Source organism: Carlito syrichta, unplaced genomic scaffold (genome assembly GCF_000164805.1).
Source record: "Carlito syrichta isolate Samal-C Ts95f unplaced genomic scaffold, Tarsius_syrichta-2.0.1 Scaffold306593, whole genome shotgun sequence".
Taxonomy (NCBI): domain Eukaryota; kingdom Metazoa; phylum Chordata; class Mammalia; order Primates; family Tarsiidae; genus Carlito; species Carlito syrichta.
Genome location: NW_007250689.1, coordinates 819,259 through 836,507, shown reverse-complemented (window position 1 = coordinate 836,507; position 17,249 = coordinate 819,259). Strand labels below are relative to the sequence as shown.

Sequence of the window (17,249 nt, the reverse complement as noted above, 5' to 3'; positions counted from 1 at the left end):
GTCTCGAACCCGCGGGCTCAGGCAGTCCACTCACCTCGGCCTCCCAAAGCGCTGGGATTATAGGCTGAGCCACCGAGCCCGGCCTGACTTAACTTCTAAGCCTTGGTGCTGACCTTCTTGATTTCCAGGACCAACTTCTGATATCGAACGTGCTTATTTGGTTCGGTCCATGTATTTTTGTATTTTAAAGTCTGAAAACATCAAGGCAACTTTAAACAAAAAAAATTGTTTTACTAAGATATGGAAATGTTCTTATTTCCCTTTTCCCTTCCACTCCCAATCAGTAGAGGACCAGAATTCATTTGTGACATTTAGAAGATTTTAAATAGGGTTATAATAGTTAGAGAAACAGAATTCCAGAGAATTTCACATTGGGAAAACACAACTGGAGTTCCTCTAAGAATCAGCACTAAAATGATGAAACCAAGTGTCTTATCTCATTTGATAAGGAGAGAGATTTGTGGGTATTAATTGAGACAGTTCTGCTCATGGCTTTGAGGTCACTGATCTCATATGCAGCTCAGCTTGCTTTTGTTCTCAAGGTCCAGACATGTGGTGAGTAAGTTAGAAGCAGAAGAAATTCTGAAGAACTAAATAAAGCTGGGTGCTTTGATTGACTTTGCTTATTCCACAGCTTTTGAAGACCCTGATAGTGCCGTGGAAGACCGAGACAGTGACTATCGCAGTGAGACCAGCAATAGCATCCCACCTCCTTACCATACGACTTCCCAACCCAATGCTTCTGTGCACCAGTTTCCCGTGCCAGTGCGATTGCCACAGCAGCTTCTACTTCAGGGCAGAGACTTTTGCAATGACTCTATGCAAAGTTATGACCTCGATTATCCAGAGCGGCGAGGCCTCAGGTGGGTATTGTGGACAAAGTACTTTCTAGTATTCAGGTCCCATGATACCACTGACAACAAGGATTTAGGTGCTTTAACCTCAGGTAGTAGTGGAAGTGTAGCAGTATGATGCCAAGCTATAGTCATTTTGTGTAAATTGTTCATCTTTTTTTTTTTTTTTCTCTTCCACACATTCACGTTTATACGTTGCTATCAGGAATAATTTTCTTTATGATCAGTGATTCTCAAATGGTGAGGTCATGCCTACTTGGGGTGTATTCATCCCCCTTCCTGACTCAGTGAATTTATACACCCTTCACCAAGATTTAAAATAGAAAATCCCAGATATTAAATGTTTGGAGAAGCCGTCCTGCTTAAGTATTTTCCTGGGAACTTTAGAAGAAAACCAATATGATCCCATCAGCAGATTCAGTACTTTTGCTAGAACTTTGTTTTAATTTTATTCTAACAATTTCTTAAATATATAAAGTATTTGTATGGTTAAAAAAATGTTACGGTGCAATATGGCATTAGTAAAGAATCTCTCACCCACATTTTCTGTCTTTCTCCACCCCATCCCCTTCCTGTCTCCTAGTTCTCTTCCTATTTTTGTTTCTTATGTATTCTTCCATAAACTATTTTCATATATTTAGGAAAATAAAAGCAACTATATACATTTGTGCTCTCCCCTCCCACAACATTGAAGAATAATTTCAAACTTAAAGAAAATTTGAAAAAATAATACAATGAACACCCATATTCATGTTGCCTAGATTTACCAGTTGTTAACATTTTATCACATTTACTTTATTTCATTCTCTCTAATATATATTCATATACACATATATTTTTTCTGAACTGTTTAAAAGTTGGAAATATCATATTATTTCACCAGCATGTTATTCCTAAGAAAAGCGACTTTCTCCTATATAACCTCAATACCATGATCACACTCAAGAAATGTAATGATACCATGTTATTATCTAATATATAGATCATATATAAATTTCTCCAGTTATCCCAGTAATGCTCTGTATATAAATTTTTTCCTTTTTGATACAGAATCCAATCAAGAATTACAGTGCATTGCAATTGATTTTCATGTTTTCTTAGCCTCCTTTAATTTAGCAAAATGTTCTTACTGTTTTTGGAGTTTCAAGACATTTTTTGACGAGTCAAGGCCAGTTGTTTTGAGAATGCCTCTTAAATTTGATTTTGTCTGATTGTTTCTTCATATTTAAAATTAAGTTAAACATTTTTAGCAAAATTGCTTTGTAGGGTGATGCTTCCTTTGCAATGTACTCAGGAAGCACATACTTTGTCTTATTATTAGTGATGTTCATTTGATCTCTTGGTTAACAAATATGATATAGGCCATGAATCTCCAACGTAAAATTACCTTTTCTCCTCTGTAACTAATAATATCCGGGGTGATACCTGAGACTGTATCAGAAACCTGTTTCCACAACAAACTTTTACCTAATTATTTTAGAATCCATTGATCCTTGCCTGAATCAATTATTTCATTGATTGGAGATTAGTTTTTATAAAACCATTCCAATTTAACTTATGCTTTTTTTCTAAAATTCACCAGACCATAAGATGGTCTCATTTCTTTTGTGCCTACTTCACCAAACTGCTACACTAGTAAATTTTTATCATGAACCTCAGAAGTCCATCTACCTCCTAGACAACATCCTGTCCCAGTTTACTGTCATCTCTGAAATATATACTATGAAAATTTTAAATATATAAACCATAACCACAACATAGAATTCTCATTCTTTATAATCTGATTCTAACAAGAAACATGACAAGAATCCTACTGAAGTTGGTGCCTACTTCTTGTTGTTTATATGGTCCTACTTTAAGAAAAAAAACATAATAGAAAAAAAATTCTTTTGCCCCTCTGTGTTTGCAAGCATTAACTGTGCAAATGAGTAGTAATTATGGTACATTAACCTATATAACTGCATATTCTTCCATTTAGACAAACTAATTTACCTATTCATTATCTTACTATCATTTTGGTTACTTCCTGGGTTACTGCTATAATAAATAACACTTAGAGGAACATTAGTGATGTACCTTAAGTTGCATATTTTTTCCTAAAATTTTTCTTTAGTTATTCTCATGTAAATTAATCTTTATTGTATCTGTATATGAATGAGACTTAAAAGAAAATAATCTTATCATCCCAAGCAGAGGAAAAGTTAACATGATTTTTAAATAAACTTTTTATTATAGATATTTTTAACTCAATATTTTGAAATAGTTTCTCCTTTAAAACATTTTGAAGTGTGATAGCTGTTCTCTTACTGTAAACACTAAGCTCGTGGAAATAGTCTAACTCCTTACATTACAGTTTTTTAGGAAGAAAGTTTAAAATCCTTGAGGTAAACAATGTTTTTTCAAGTACCTTCCAGTAAATATAAAAGTGTAAACATTTTGGTGGAATAATGGAAGCAATTAAAACTGCATGTAAAAAGTGTGTTAAGTTGAATTTTTTAACTTAACTAGGTGGGCTTTTGCCTGATGAATTCAGAATAATAGAATTTTTACATAATTTGGGGTTTGGCAACGGAGTTGAACTTTGTTAGATATTATATAGCCAAAGTGTTTCTAGTGTTGAGAGGGGTCAAGAGGATACCATTCTCGCCTTGGAAGATTTTTAGTGATTAAGCAATCACTTTGATCTTTTTGTTTCCTAAATAAATGCTGTTGGATGTTAGACTATAAAGGAACATACTGAGCTGACACGCTCCTAGGCTGTAGACCCTGTCTACATCCCCACCTTGGTATACATGAAGTAGACAATCTCTAACCTAACTGAAAGAAAGATTGGCTGTTTTCTGTATTCATTGATTTAAGTTGGACTTGTAGCCTCTGCTGTTGTAATTAGCAGATTTTCTTTCTTTAGATTTCACACACAAATTATAATGCTTTAAATTATTTGCTCTTTTTGGTAGTATTACAAGGTTTGACTTCTGATAGTCAACAATTTTGTTATATATATATTTTATTATAAGAAATAAGTTTGACGATATTTTTGGCTACATAACCTCAAATATAACTTTAAGCAAATTAACAGCTTGACTTTTTAGACTCAAACTTATCAGCAAATTTAGGTTTCCTAAAATTCTTTGATTTATTTTCATGGTATTCTTTTTTTTTTTTTTTTTTTGAGTTGGAGTCTCACTCTGTCACCCAGACTGGAGTGCAGTGGCACACTCCCGGCCACCGCAGCCTCGACCTGCTGGGCTCTGGGGATCCTTCTGCCTCAGCCTTCCAAGTAGCTGGAACTACAGGCGCGCGCTACCATTCCCAGCTAATTTTTGATTTATTGTGGAGATGAGGTCTCGCCAAGTTGCCCAGGTGGGTCTCGAACCCCTGGGCTCAGGCAAGCTACTCACCTCAGCCTCCCAAGGCGCGGGATTACGGGCTGAGCCACCAAGCCCGTCTCATGGTATTCTTAACAGTTCTAAACTTTAACATTACAAATACATTCTGGATATTGATAAAACATATTTAATTTTTTTGTTTCTTAAAAAATAAAATATCCTAAAAAGCTCACCAGTGACAAATGGTTGCAAGTTGAAGCATTTAAAAATGTTTATTATAGCTGTTCTTTTTCCAATGTGGGAAAAACTATTTGACTACATTGATGTAATACAGACTTAAGAACATGTGGATTTCCTTTTCATATTTTTTTAGTCTGAATGGTTTTTTATAAAATTGGCAATTTTACTGTTCTAGTTTTCTTACTGAGCATGTATTAAATCTTTTAACTTTTTCTTCCTTTCTCCCATCTTTCCCTTTTTCTTTGCCTTACTGTTCCTCTAATTGTATTCCCTTGTATCAGACAAGGCTCAAAGGCTAAAAATGACAAAATTAGGATTATTCCAACATTCTCTGATGGTGACTATGAAGAACAAGAAGATATATATGAGGAGATAAAGGGTAACATATCACAAGAGTTTCTAGAAAATAGTAACATAAACTTGAAGGAAGCTGAGGTGAAAGAACTTAGAACCCTTTCCAAAGCAGATAAATACTACAGACAACAAAAACAACCAAAGTACAAGAATTGTAAAAAGCTACCATCTCAGAGCCAACTAACTGAATTTTCTGCTCCCTTGAATTTTGACACGTCTGTTTTCTCCAGGTATCCTCAGAAATATGATACAATAGATAGGAGAAGAAAAAAGAAACCTTTATACAGTCATTTTGAAGAGAGTGAGAGAAGGCAATGTGATGGGAAATCTGGAACTAAGACTAACTCCAAAAGTACATATTATGATACTGAAAATTATAATCTTTGCCACAATGAAAAGAAGAGGCAAAATTATCCAATTTTGTATCCCTACAAAAATGGGTTTGTAGTTAAGCATGGCATGCATACCATTAAGTTGGAAAGTCAGGATTATGATCTGCCCAGTTGTTTAAGGAGCTGTGAGAAGTCATCTGGCTCAAACCAGCATGTCACTAATTTCACTCCATTAGATATTCTTGAAGATTCTACCAGCACTACTTCTGATGAACTTTTCGATTCTCCCATTTCTGATAAACAAGAAGGTTTACAATCACCAACATGGCATCCATCTAGTGTCCATCATATTGGAGACTTTGCTGAAGAATATTATGTAGTAAACCCAGCTTTGCCGTTACAAAGAATGAATTGTGATGCAAAAACACATGGAGATCTATCTGAGTGCCCCATGAAAGAGAGGACCCCTTCCTCTATTGAGGAACACAAGGAGGACTATGTTGATACAATGGACGAGCTTCAGTGTTTGGTAGAAACTGTGTCAGAATATTTAGCAGAGAAGGAAGAGGAGATTAATAGATTTGGTTCCCTTTCAAAAACTAAAAAAGCACATAAACACAATAGTACTGTTGATGATACAGAACAAAAAATTCCTGGACTTCAACTACCACCTGTAAACATTGTCAAGAATGACAAGGACAAATCCATCTCTTTCCCTGAGTTGACTGGAGTAAAATGTGCTGTTGGTTCTTTATTCAGTTCACTCACGGAAAAGGTGGGTTCAGGCACAAAGCATCTAACGACCTCTGTGGAAAAGCTGGTTTATTCAATTCCAGAGAAAACAGAAACTCTTAATCAAATAGAGACAATTAATTCGGGATCTAGACCCAGTGCCAAGTCAGTGTTGGAGAAGGATATTTCCATGCAACCTCCATTATCCTCTCAAACAGATGATAATAAGAATATAGGCAGAAATGACACAACATCTGAAAATGAGCACATGGACAATAAAATTGGGAGTTTAAGCTTTCAGGATGCAACAGAAACTTTTGGAAGGGACTCAGCTCCACAGAGTCAGAGTTCAGTTATAAAGTCTGTTTTCAGCAAGCTAAATCCATTAAAGATCTTTTCAGAAAAGGAGGAAACCAAAAAAGAAGATGACCAGAGCCAGCCACCCAGAAAAGAAAATTTTTCTGGGTGTGGTTTGGATTCAAATAAAAGAGAAGGCACTCTTGGCAATCCTGGTAGTAGCATTATTGCTTTAAATAGGAGTGATGTAGAAACTACAGCCTGGTTCCAAATGCCCACAAGTGAGGTTTTGTTGTCCTCCCAAGTGACCAGTGAACCTCCAAACTTAGCTAGTTTTGTAAATAAGAAAGATGACGTTGAGAGTCTGTTGGAAGGAAGAACCTTTATAGATTTGTCTCTATTACCAGATCAACCAAAAATATGTGCCAAAGATACTCTAGGACACCCTTATGTAGCTGACAATAGAACTACAAATAAAGAGACTTCTTCAAAGCCAGTAGAGGAGAAAAAAGTTACTGGTGATGATGATTTCCTTGAACCACTCAGAAAATCATTTAGCCAGTTTTTGCTCAATTCTCCTGAGACTTGTTCAAAGGAAACTTTGTCAGAATCTATGAAAATTCACCAGTTGGAGGAAGATGGAGAAGAAAGGGGCCCTAAGAAAGATGGACATTCCTTTTCCTTTGGTGGAAAACTACATATTCCATTTTTTAGAGTTCCTAGTCATTCTGAAAAGCAGCAGGATTCAAGAGAGAAAGGAAGCATTTTTCCTTTGTTTAAATTTCCTTTCACTGACAGCCATATCACTGTTAATGACTGTAGTTTTCATGGCTCACTGGTAACCACTGATGAGGACACCCAAAGAAATTACCATAAAGATGCCAAACTTAGTTCAGTAAAATCCAGTTCAGTCCCAAATATTCATAATGATCTAGGGAAATTTGGCAGAACAGAGGAATTTAATAGGAATGACCAAATAAATTGTGCTGAAGATGTCAAACTTAGTTCAGTAAAACCTAGTTCAGTTCCAAATATTTATAATGATTTAGGGAAATTTGACAGTACAGAAGAATTTGATAAGAATGACCAAATAAATTGTCCTGAAGATGCCATACTTAGTTCAATAAATTCTAACTCAGTTCCAAATAATCATAATGATCTAGAGAAATTTGACAGTACAGAGGAATTTAGTAAGAATGACCAAATAAATTGTCCTGAAGATGCCAAACTTAATATTATAATGTCTGATTCTGTTGTAAATATTAATAATGATCTTGGGAAATTTGGAAGTATAGAGAAATTAAACCTAGGTGACCACGCAGTAGTGGAGAATTATAAAAGAGATGCCTTAGCCATCCCTGGAGTTGTGCCCAAAGAACACATAACTTCAGATCCTTCAGGAGAAGATAAGAATCTTATACAAGTGACATCTTCAATAGGATCAGACTCTTCATTAGCATTTATCTCCACTATTTCAAAATCCACATTGGTTAATGAAACTAATGAAGATAAACTTATGGATAAAACCTCTAAAAAAAGAACCCAAGGAAGCTTCCTTTCTGGCCTGTTTAACAGGTTTTCTTCTCCTGAAAATTTGTCTAGTCAACAAGAATTTAATATGAAAATCAATGACTCCCAATGCAGGAATAGTACCCCAAGCTTAATTTCTGGAATATTTAACCTGATATCAAATAATAGTAAACCAGATGAAACAAAGTGCACGTCTTTGGGCAACACGAAGAGTTTGGATGGAGATAAGCATTTATCCTTGGATGAGGTCCCTGCTACTTCATGTGTGACTTCTGAGAACCAGGGGAACCATGTTGAAAAACATGAAACTTTTGGCTCCATAAAAAGGTTCTTATTACCTAAAGAAAACATATCAGCTTCAAATGTTGGGGTTGATAATCATCATTGCTCTCCTGCATTGAAAAACCAGCAAAGTGAAAAACATCCCCCCTCTTCTGAGCACATTGTACTTCACTGTGCTCCAAGTACTCAACCAGGCCTCTTAGAGAAATCTTTGACTAGCAAGCCAATGCCAAACCATGTTCTCGAGACAACACTATGTGAAAATTCAAAAGGGTTAAATTCTCCTATACTAAATACTAACATTTTAAATAAATCAAACCACCATCAGGCTTTTGAAGAGATGAACAGTCCTTTCTGTTTTGAATGGGACTCTGACATAAAAGATTTATCTAAAAATTCCAGAAAACTTCAACCAGTTTATTATATGTTGAATCAAACTACATTTCCATCAGCTGATGCTTTCCTGTGGCTTGACTCAGAAAACCCAGTGATAAATTTTTGCCAAAAAGATCAAAATGCAAATATCTTGGAGTGGAGAACAAATCCAAACAGTGTCATTTGGTGTGACTTACCATATGAATCATCTGACCAGTTAGCATTTGATGAAGATTACTTATTAAGAGGTGATATGTGGGAAGCTAACTCATTATATGGAAATTCTGGACATCTTCCAATTAATGAGATTAAGAATTCACTAGAAGAATTGCCTCTTGACTTAAGTTATTCTTCAGATTATGAGAAGACCATGTGCCCCATAGCTGATCAAGAAACATTTAGAATGAATGAAAACTTTGTTTTTTCAAGTTTTGGTTATGAGTACCAGGAATGGTTGTCATGTCTTGAAAATGGAGTGTGGTGGCCATCAGAGGATGGAGATTATGGATATTATATGTTTCATGATGGTCAATATATCTATTCTTTCCTCACTGATTCTACTGGGCAGTATGCATATTTATTTATACCTGATTATTCTTATCAAGAGTATTTGAATTGTGATTTACAGACAAGTGAGCTATCAAGTATTATGTTGGATGACAGCATTATTTCTGCCTGCAGTTTTAAAGTACTTGACAAGGAAGATGAAATATTGTGGTATGTTGAAGAGGAACCAGTTGATGATGACCCTCTAGATTTATCTGTAGCTTTGCCAAGAAGTGAGGTACCATTTTATCTAAATTTAGAAACCTTTTCACAAGTTCTTGAAGAGTCAAGTTATGGCCAGAGCGGGGATCAACCATTAGATTTTTCAGGCTATAACCCTCAAAAGTTTAAAGGAGATTTAAGATCTTTCAAAGAAGGGCCATATAGTTCTGAAGACTTTGAATGTACCTTGGATCTCAGAAACCATTCTCAATCTATTAGTAGTCATGTCTTAAATAGAGATCAAATTATAGAGAGAAAGAAGAACCAAGCTTTAGCTAAAGATTCATCGGTTCACCTTTCCAGTTTCCAGTCTTCTTTGGAAGAGGTTGCCTCTTTGGCTCATTCTGAAAATATAGCTAAAGGCTCACAACAAGCAGAAGAGACATCATCAATGAACAAAGTGACTTCAGTAATTTCTGTTTTAGGTGTCTCCATTGGAAGTACTTTAAATTTTGATAAGCCTGAATCCTTAGAGTCTTTGACTGTACAAAAAATTGATCAGCAGTCAAAATTAGCAGAGCTCACAAATGATGGCCTTCAGTCATTAATCTTGAATAAGCAATTAGAAGATAGCCCACAAAATGAGGAAGAAAGTCTTTTCAGGGATTCAGAGAGAAAGGTAATATCCAATGTTCAGAAGGCAAAACTTGCTAAAAATATAAGGCAAGAATTCCCTTTAAATAAAAATATTCATGTGAAAAAACAAAGTTCATTGAAATCTCATGTACACGTAAGCCAAACAACTCCTTGGACCAAATCAGGTATTAAAGATGATGAACTCATTACAACTGACTCTATTTCAGTTCCTCTTGCACCACAATGTAAAAGGGATGAGCACGAGAATCGTGAGCTTCCCCAGGACCAGTCTTCCAAAGAATCTGAGAGAACGTTATTTAAAAGTGCATTGAAACTCTTTGGCCGAGGAGAAGAATCATCAGTAAGTAAAACAGCAAATGAAAAACAAACATCTGGATTTTTGAACCTCTTTAAAACTCAGGTGAATAAAGAAGAATCACCAAACTTAGAAAAGACTGGGGATATAACTGTTAAGATATCATCTCAGGAAAAGAAAGAAACTTCTGGTGTTTCAAATTTTTTTGGTACTCTTGGGACTCTTGGGGATTTCTTTAAAACCAATGTATCTCCTGTACAGACAACTGAAAATATGTCTGTTTCTTCATTGACTAGTAAGGAGGAGGAGGGCAGGTCAAGTCCTGCTCCCATACAGCTAACTAGCCAGGGTATTGAGAACTTTCCTGCTGCTCCAGTTTCCTCTAAAGGGAAGGTTAGAGTCAGAAGACTGAACAAACAGACTACTATCGATGACAGTGGGCTAAAGGAACCATCAACTAGGGAGATTCAGGGTAATAATTCAACTGAAAAAGAGATACCATTGAGAGACCACCTAATCCAGCAGTCACCTAATTCATCTTTCTCAACAAGTGTTCTCAAAGAGTCTTCCAGAGATTCTTCAGTAGAAATTAGTGGTGTGTCTACAGTGACAGAAGTTTCAAGAGATAATAAAATATCTTTTGATACTCTGAATAGGAAAAATTCAAATGAGCAGGATCATTTTTCTGACAGAGACCGGAGTTTTTCAACTCCTACAACATTTTCATCCCAAACAGAATTACCAACTAAAAAGAGTATCTTTTCTTTTCTGACTGGATCTGAAAAATCTGAGAACAGAGCCTCTCCTACTCTACCAAGAGCCAAATCTCAAGCAGAAGGGCTATTTACACTTCCTTCCTTTTTTTCCACCACTGGCGTCAAGAAGGATGCACCTCGTAGTAGCTCTACTTTTAGTTTCTTCAGCTTGTCCTTTTTGGATCAAAAGCAGGAGACCCCTGGAGAAAAACAAAGTCATTCAACTGTCAATCCAGTGACTTCCCAGCCCTGTAAGAAGGCAGATGTTTTTGTAGACACTGGTGACACGATGACCAGAGAAGGTTCCGATGGTCATAGAGATAGCATAGCCCAGGAAGTAGTTAATGAACAGCAAATGGCACCTTGTATTTCCATGAACACCATTGAGGTTACCTCCCTTGCAGATGAACTTAATGTAGAGAAGGACTATCAGGGAAAACTGAGTTCTAGTAATGGACCAGGGACATCTTCAGATTTCCAGATGAATCAGTTGCAAAAAGACATTATTCTTCCTTCACCAGAATTTCAGGCACAGGCCAAAACATTCCTCATTGGCCCAGAGACCCTTAGGATAACTCCTAATGAAGAAGAGATTTTCAACCAGAAAGACTTCCCTAATGACTCACTGCCCAAGTCTGTTTCACCTGAAAATCATTTGATTGAAAAGTTCAGTGATTTTGACGCTTGTACTAACTGTCACCAAAATGACAGATTTACTAGTGACTCATTGAACTTGCTATTAGAAAAGTCCCCTAATGGGGCCTTACCACAGATCCAAGAGCCAGCCTCTTCCTCTCCAGAACCAGGGTATACAGGGCACGTTCAGAACCAGGATGCAGGTAAAGAGGAAGACAAATCAGTGTTAGGCTCTTCAGTGGACATGCTTTCAGGATTTGTAACCAAAGTGAAATCTTTCTCTGGGAGCTTAATTGAACCTCCCAAAACATTCTCTGGACTTTTTGCCTCAGCTAAATCTCCAAAGAAAAACTCCTTTTTCTCTCTGTCTTCTAATGCATCATCTCAGCCCCTCAAAGACGAGTTGTTTGGAATTTTCAGAAGTCCCAAACAAGAGACATGCAAACAAGAATCATCTATCCCAGCTACTTCATGGCTTCAAACTGACTGTTCCAGAGATGCTGTAAGAACAGTACCTCCAGAAAGTTTGTGGAGAGACACTGACTCTCCAGCACCCAATTCAGAATCTACTCTCAATGACGGTAGAATGACTGTGGTTAGTGAAAAGTCAGAATTGGATACCTTGACAGATAATCCTAAACTAGCAAGCAAAATGGAAAACAATACTCCTGAAAATATTCCAGAACCCCAACGTTCTAAAACACTTGCTACATCTTCTGTCTCGGGTGATGATACTGGGCAAGGAGTGTTATCTCTCAGTGATGAAGGAGACATGGGGATATTGCAGGGAACAGACACAGAGGCATCATTGGAAGCAGAGACTATTTTATTGCCCACACAGTTGCATCAGGATTCTTCCCGTATTGCCGAAGAGCTTCCTCCAGTTCAGCTACCTCTTCCTCTTGAGCCAGAGCCAGCTATTAAAACAACCTCCACAAACCAAGACTTCTTGGAGCTGCATGCAACCAGTTCACTAGAAACTAATACTACGCTGGTCAGCAAGGCAAGTGTGAACCAGAGCACCACACTGGAAACTGAAGTGTATGTTTCTCATCCTCAGCTGAAAGAACCCATACTTTGTGCCAAAGAAAGTTGTGAGACACTTTATACCCAAAAAGACTCCTCTGCAGTGTCTCAGGAAACAGAGCAGACAAGACCTCGTTTTGAGATCCCAAACATGAACAGTTGGCCAAAGCTCCGCTTCCCATCCTCTGCTACTGACCATAGGAAACCACTGAGCTCTTTCTTTTCCCCACCTACCCCCTCTTGCAACAGAGCAGCAGAGACTGGCTTAATGTCCAGTTTTAAGAAGCTGTCAACTCTATTTGAGGGAAATAGTGAGGGGAAAGGGAGTTTACTAGCAAGTGATCAAAAACTAGGGTTTGGAAAGAAGCTGGATCTTTCATTTCCATGGCCAAAAGAGAACAAAGGGAGCCCTGAACAAATGCCCACAGAATCTTCCCCTTCAGTTTCAGTTATTAGTAGTGATCAGGTCTGTATCTCCAGTGAAGTTAACAAGATTTTGGAGTCTTCTCAAATATCTGGGACCAGTGCTGAGCCAGCTAAAGTTTATACTCAGCCCTCTGGGACCTCTGAGCAGTTGGAGGCCAGGCCAAGTGAGTATGCTCAGGGGCTTCTAGAGCCTGGAAGAGTGGAAAACCAGCAGGAAATCCCAGCATCCAGAGAACACAGGTATATCAAAGGCAACCCCTCTGGCCCTACCTGTCCTTCTGTCTCTGAGCTACTCCAGCAGCCAGAAAAACAAGAGGAGGCAGTGCCTGCTAAGACCGACTCTGTTCTGAATATACAGCAGCCAGTCACTCTGAATGACATCAAGGAACCAATGACCAACAAAAGGCCTGTTCTCAACTCAAGCATCATAAATGGCTTTAAGGATTTGACTATTTATGATGCAAATGACTTAGTGATAGATTAATCATAGCTTGCTTTTTATCCTTCCTGTGTCTTTGCTAGCACCTAAGCTTCATGTTAATTAGGGGTTAAGTAACAAGAACTAATGTGTGGGTATTTTCATCCTCTCCCTTCTCTCTAAGCCAAATGTAATTCATTTATTGGAACAAGGAACTTCCTGCTTAAAGGAAAGGCTGAGAGATTTACTCATCCTAGTTTGTTCTGCCTTGTATAATGTGAAATGAAGAAAGGAGGGCAGGAAGAGGCAGAAAGTAGTTGGTAGTATATATTAACTAAAACTATGTGATAGGCTAGGATGCTTCCTTGGGCCTTAGTCACTTTTTTTTTCTTTTTTTTGAGTTGGAGTCTGACTCTGTCGCCCAGATTGGAGTGCAGTGGCCGCTCCTGGCCACTGCAGCCTCGACCTGCTGGGCTCCGGTGATCCTTTCGCCTCAGCCTTCCAAGTAGCCGGAATTACAGGCATGCGCTACCACGCCTGGCTGATTTTTTTAATTTATTGTAGAGATGAGGTCTCGCCCAGGCGGGTCTCGAACCCACAGGCTCAGGCAGTCCACTCACCTCAGCCTCCCAAAGGTGCAGGATTACAGGGCTTAGGCACTTTTATCTTGTGGTAAATGGGTATAGACTAACTTTGCTTTTCAAGTCTTCCAAGGTAATTTCTCCAGTGGCAATGAGGGTATTAAGTAAAATACAAGATGCAAAAGCGTGGGATAATCTGTATTTCACATCCTATTCCACATGAATTTGCATAGCTTCTTCCAGGGTATAAGTCTCTACCTTTTACTACCCTTAAGACTGATGTCTGATAAGTGCTTTGAAATTCTCACAAGATCTCAGAGCTATCCTTTGCTGTAGTTCTTCTGTCTTTAGCAATGCACAGGATCCATGTACAGAGAGTACTATTATTTCCCCTAAAATGAAGTACGATACTTTGGCCCAAACAGGTTGGTCAGGAGCTTTAGAGATTGTGTGTATGTGTGTATGAATATATGTGTATATATGTTGGGAACTACTCAGAATAGTGACCTGGTACCCATTCTGTTATGGGATGGAGAATCAGATATCAGCCTGAAAAAAATACAGATAATTGGAAAGAACCTTACAAAAAACTCATTGAAAAATCACAATGCTTTTACTTCATTTGGCCAAGGTTGCATAAGCCCTTTAGTAAAGGCTTGACTCTGTAGTAAGAAAATTCCCTGTCCTTTTGAATGGAAGCTTTTCAGCAGTATACCAGTGATAAAATGAGGGGTCCTGACTTGAGACTGAAATATCCAAATGGGTTGGGATACATCTTGTAGATCATCACTAAGTCCCTCTGTCTTTAAAAGAACGGAATCCCTTAGATGATAGACTATATGGTTCAAGGGAATAACTTCTGGATACTGTTCTTCTATTACTCTGCCCTTTTTGCCACCGTCACTGTCATTTTCTCTACTACAACTGCTATGTCCTATAATAGGTAACAAATTTCCTTTCTGGGCATGGGAATTCAGGTGACTGAGAAAGAGCTGGCTGGGCCCTCTTTAGATACAGAGATGCATGAATATGACCGTGGCCCAGATCCTGGGGTTGAACTTTGTCCAAAACTGCTTTCCCTGAGAGCAGCTCAGTTATAGATGAACAAGTTTATCACTGGAACACTTCTTATGCTGCCAGGGATATCATTTAGCATTCACATTGATATGACCATTCCCCTATGAAATTTCTTGTTCCTGGCTTCTGTCTTCCAATGGCTTATTACCTTATCCTGCAGATGAGGAGGCTGAGATGATAATTGAAGAAACATGTTCACTCTCCTTTGCTCATCCTAAGGTCCAGGCATAAACATTTACAATTGAAGAAGAAGAAATGGGGACCTTGATTTAATAAATAATACAGAGAGTGGAGGTCATTTACTCCATTTTACTATGTGGAAATTAGAAAATTTTAATCATAGCCACTGGACAAGTTTCTTAGAAGACTGAGTAAAGAACTTTAGGTAACAAGATAACAAGTAACAAGGCTGGACGTGGTGACTGATGACTGTAATCCCAGCACTTTGGGAGGCCAAGGCAGGAGATAGCTTGAGTCCTGGAGTTTGAGAAATAAGTAACAGGCCATTCCAGTAATTTTTAATCCTACTCACAAATAACACATAAAGATAAAATACCCTTCAAATTCGAGCACAAGGCTGAGGTTAAGTGCTGTTGGAAAACCTAGCATGTTGTGTTTTTTTTTCCTGTTGTAGTTCTGCTGAATAGATATTAATTCTTGTAGATTGTAGTTTGGTTGTCTGTTCCCAGGAACCTCCCACTTGTGATTCTTGCCACTCATGCAATCATCCTGGATTTATCCATGCTTTTGCCCTAGTTCCTAATTTGCATTTATTTACTCATCTATCTCTCTTATTCTCACAGCCCCACCAGCAGTAGTAGGTATGGCTCCTCCTGTAACGTGAGTCAAGGAAGCTCTCAGCTGAGTGAATTAGACCAGTATCATGAACAAGATGATGACCGTCGGGAAAGGGACTCAATTCATTCCTGCCACAGCTCTGTCAGCCTCTCCAAAGATGGTCAAGTGGGTTTTGGAGAACAAGAGAAAGCCTTGGAGATGACAGGTGGAGCAGAGAAGGGGACAGCATTCGAGCCCAGGGAGGTGAAAGAAGATGCCTTGAACCACCCTCCCCCAGATCTGGTGCTACACAAAGACCTAGGCCCCCAGGAGAGGTAGGTGATAGCTGCCTTGAGGAACTTACCTGACTTCCTTATTACCTGCCCTGTGGTCTTGCTGAATATAAGCGCTTTTCATTTATTTCCATGCAGCTAGGTATGGTCAGGACACCCAGGCTCAACTCTGTATTGCTTCCTTTAATTTTTGGTGTAATTTCCAAAATATTTTGGAGATCTCTGAAGAACACTTGGGATCTTTGTAGTTAGTAAGCTACAGTATACCAGGACTTCCTGAGTTTGTAGTTTTTAGCTAATAGTTGACCCTGTATATAGCAGCTTCTGAGTCTGGAACTGACCTGAGCCAGGTTATTTCATTCAGTGGGGCTGCTGTGGGTGCTTTGTCTGATTTCTACCTATGAATGTTTTAGCGGTTTTGGTGAACATTTTGTTTTGTTTTATTTTACCCTGGCTAAGAAAACCAAGACAGAGTTAAGAAAGAATTGATCTAGAAGCCAGATTTAACCTACCTCTCTGCTTCCCCAAGGCCTAGCAGTGTGTCTGCCAATTGATGTCTATAAGAAGAAAACTTTAAAACACATCAGTTTAACAGTCTTATAATGAAGTTTAGTACAGAGTTTAAATGCTATTATTATTGAGCTAAATTGATTATAGTAGCTGATAGGTTGGGACAGAGCAGAATTTCTCAGTCTTGGCACTATTAACATTTGGGGTTAGATAATTCTTGGTTGCAGGTAGCTTTTATGTGCATTATAGGATGTTTAGTAGCATCGTGGTCTCTACATACTAGATGTCAGTAGCAGCCCCCAAATGTAACAATCAAAACTCTCTCCTGACAGATTTCCCCCTGGAGGAGAGGGGGAAAAACTGTCCCCAGTTGAAAACCACTGGAGTACAGTGGTAAAAGATAAGCTTGAATTTTCTCAAACTTCATGGTCTGATAATAAAGCCTCTCATTGAAAGATCAGAGCAGTGAATACTGATTGTATGGTAAAAGCCAGGAAACCTTTCTGAAGACATAAATGTATTTTCTTTTTCTCCTTCCCTTTTTGGTCTTCTGTCATCTCTGGTGGCTCATATAATAGGCAGATCATTCAGAAGATAAACTCTGGACCAGCCTTCTTTTTTTTCTTTTTCTTTTTGAGTTGGAGTCTCACTCTGTCGCCCAGACTGGAGTGCAGTGGCTGGACCAGCCTTCTTACTGGGTTGATTATCCACTGAGAGATGGCTCTTTGTGAACCTTAGATTTTTTTTTTTTTTTTGAGTTGGAGT

At 38.2% G+C, this 17,249-nt stretch overlaps 1 protein-coding gene across 2 annotated transcripts in view; it reads left to right on the top strand.

Moving 5' to 3' along the window:
* Positions 1–640: 640 nt before the first annotated feature.
* UNC13B (unc-13 homolog B) overlaps positions 641–17,249 on the top strand; it is a 125,330-nt gene continuing 108,721 nt past the window's right edge. For both annotated transcript variants that reach the window (XM_021715059.1, XM_021715060.1), the window contains exons 1-2: positions 641–863; positions 15,708–16,016. In XM_021715059.1, coding sequence (XP_021570734.1) covers positions 820–863; positions 15,708–16,016 — 353 coding nt within the window. In that variant the 5' untranslated portion in view covers positions 641–819. The remainder of the gene's footprint in view (positions 864–15,707; positions 16,017–17,249) is intronic.